At 37.9% G+C, this 1,163-nt stretch overlaps 1 protein-coding gene across 1 annotated transcript; it reads left to right on the top strand.

The window, feature by feature from the left end:
* The first annotated feature begins 242 nt into the window (after nt 1–242).
* On the top strand, nt 243–741 carry LOC127905861 (uncharacterized). Its single transcript, XM_052456458.1, has one exon. The coding sequence runs from the start codon at nt 341–343 to the stop codon at nt 563–565; it is 225 nt and encodes a 74-aa protein (XP_052312418.1). The 5' UTR covers nt 243–340; the 3' UTR covers nt 566–741.
* The last annotated feature ends 422 nt before the right edge of the window (nt 742–1,163 follow it).

Here is a 1,163-nt window from a genome sequence, read left to right as displayed (position 1 = left end):
ATGTTTTACTTTTTTGTGTTTAAATATGATATTAATAAACTTTTGATGATATATTTTTTTTTTCATTTTGTGATGCTTTTATCGTCAGTAGTGATAAGATGAAGAAAAGCTATTGATTTTTCTCTCAGCAATGGTTAGTTTTATCGTACACAAATGTTGGGTGCTTTTATTTACAAAAAGGAGTACTGTCTACCATTATTCATTCCACAGCTGTTGTCAACCAAACCTTTCCTTTCTCTATAAAGGTTGGCTTGGCCTCCTACATATTAGCCAAAGCAAGAAAACCAACAAAACCTATAAACAGCTACTTGTCTTTGTGTGTTGATTAATTGTAGTTAACATGGCACGTCAGGCAGATCGTCTTGTTAAGATTGGGCAGGAGGGTTTTGCAGCCATTGATGAGCACTTCGGCCGGGCCAAGAGGCGGCCACTAGTTATGAAGGTTCCCTATGCTCATCCCACATATTACTATGCAACAGAAGTTATCGACAGCAACGAGGCAGCTCAACGCTACAAGGGGAGGGTTTATGTCGATTACCCTAAGGGTAAACCAGTTCCGTTTTAAAGACCTATTGATTAATCACTTAGCTTTCTTGTATGCATAACCTCCTCCAGTTGTGTTACCTTTAGTCCTGTACGATATTCTCCCTCTGCTAAACGTAGACGAGGAGAGGTTGCTAGAACTCGAGTCAGGAGCTTCTTGTTACTTCTTCAAATAAACTTTCTGTGATTTATATATCATTTTCTATTTGTATGTATTGTCATAATTATCTTTCTTACTTCCTCATTAATTATCACCTCTTACTTAGCATGGAATTGAAAGATACAATATGCTCTTGAAATGCTTTGAAGCTCTTCAAGGTGTGATTTCACCGACTAAGTTTGGAACTGTACAGAGCTCAATGATGAGCCGTGGGAGGCGTCTCTGATTGTTGCACTGTAAGCATGAGTGTACGTATGAATATAACCAGCAGATCCGCAAACCACAAGTGATGACAAGCTTATTAACACTGCTGCATTTAACAGTTTTACCAACAAAATGTTTTCTCGGTATTTACTCTACCATTCCGTCAGCATGAATTTTACCGACTGATTTACGGACGGAAACAGTCCATTGGTAAATTCCTCTTGTCAGTAATTTCATTAATGTCGGTACAAAAAAA

Source organism: Populus trichocarpa, chromosome 10 (assembly GCF_000002775.5).
Source record: "Populus trichocarpa isolate Nisqually-1 chromosome 10, P.trichocarpa_v4.1, whole genome shotgun sequence".
NCBI classification, from domain to species: Eukaryota; Viridiplantae; Streptophyta; class Magnoliopsida; order Malpighiales; family Salicaceae; genus Populus; species Populus trichocarpa.
Note: the sequence above shows the minus strand (reverse complement) of the source record. Positions and strands in the feature narration are given on the sequence as shown.

Excerpts from the sequence above, each read along its gene's own strand:
- LOC127905861 (XM_052456458.1), top strand. The coding sequence starts at position 341 with ATGGCACGTCAGGCAGATCGTCTTGTTAAGATTGGGCAGGAGGGTTTT.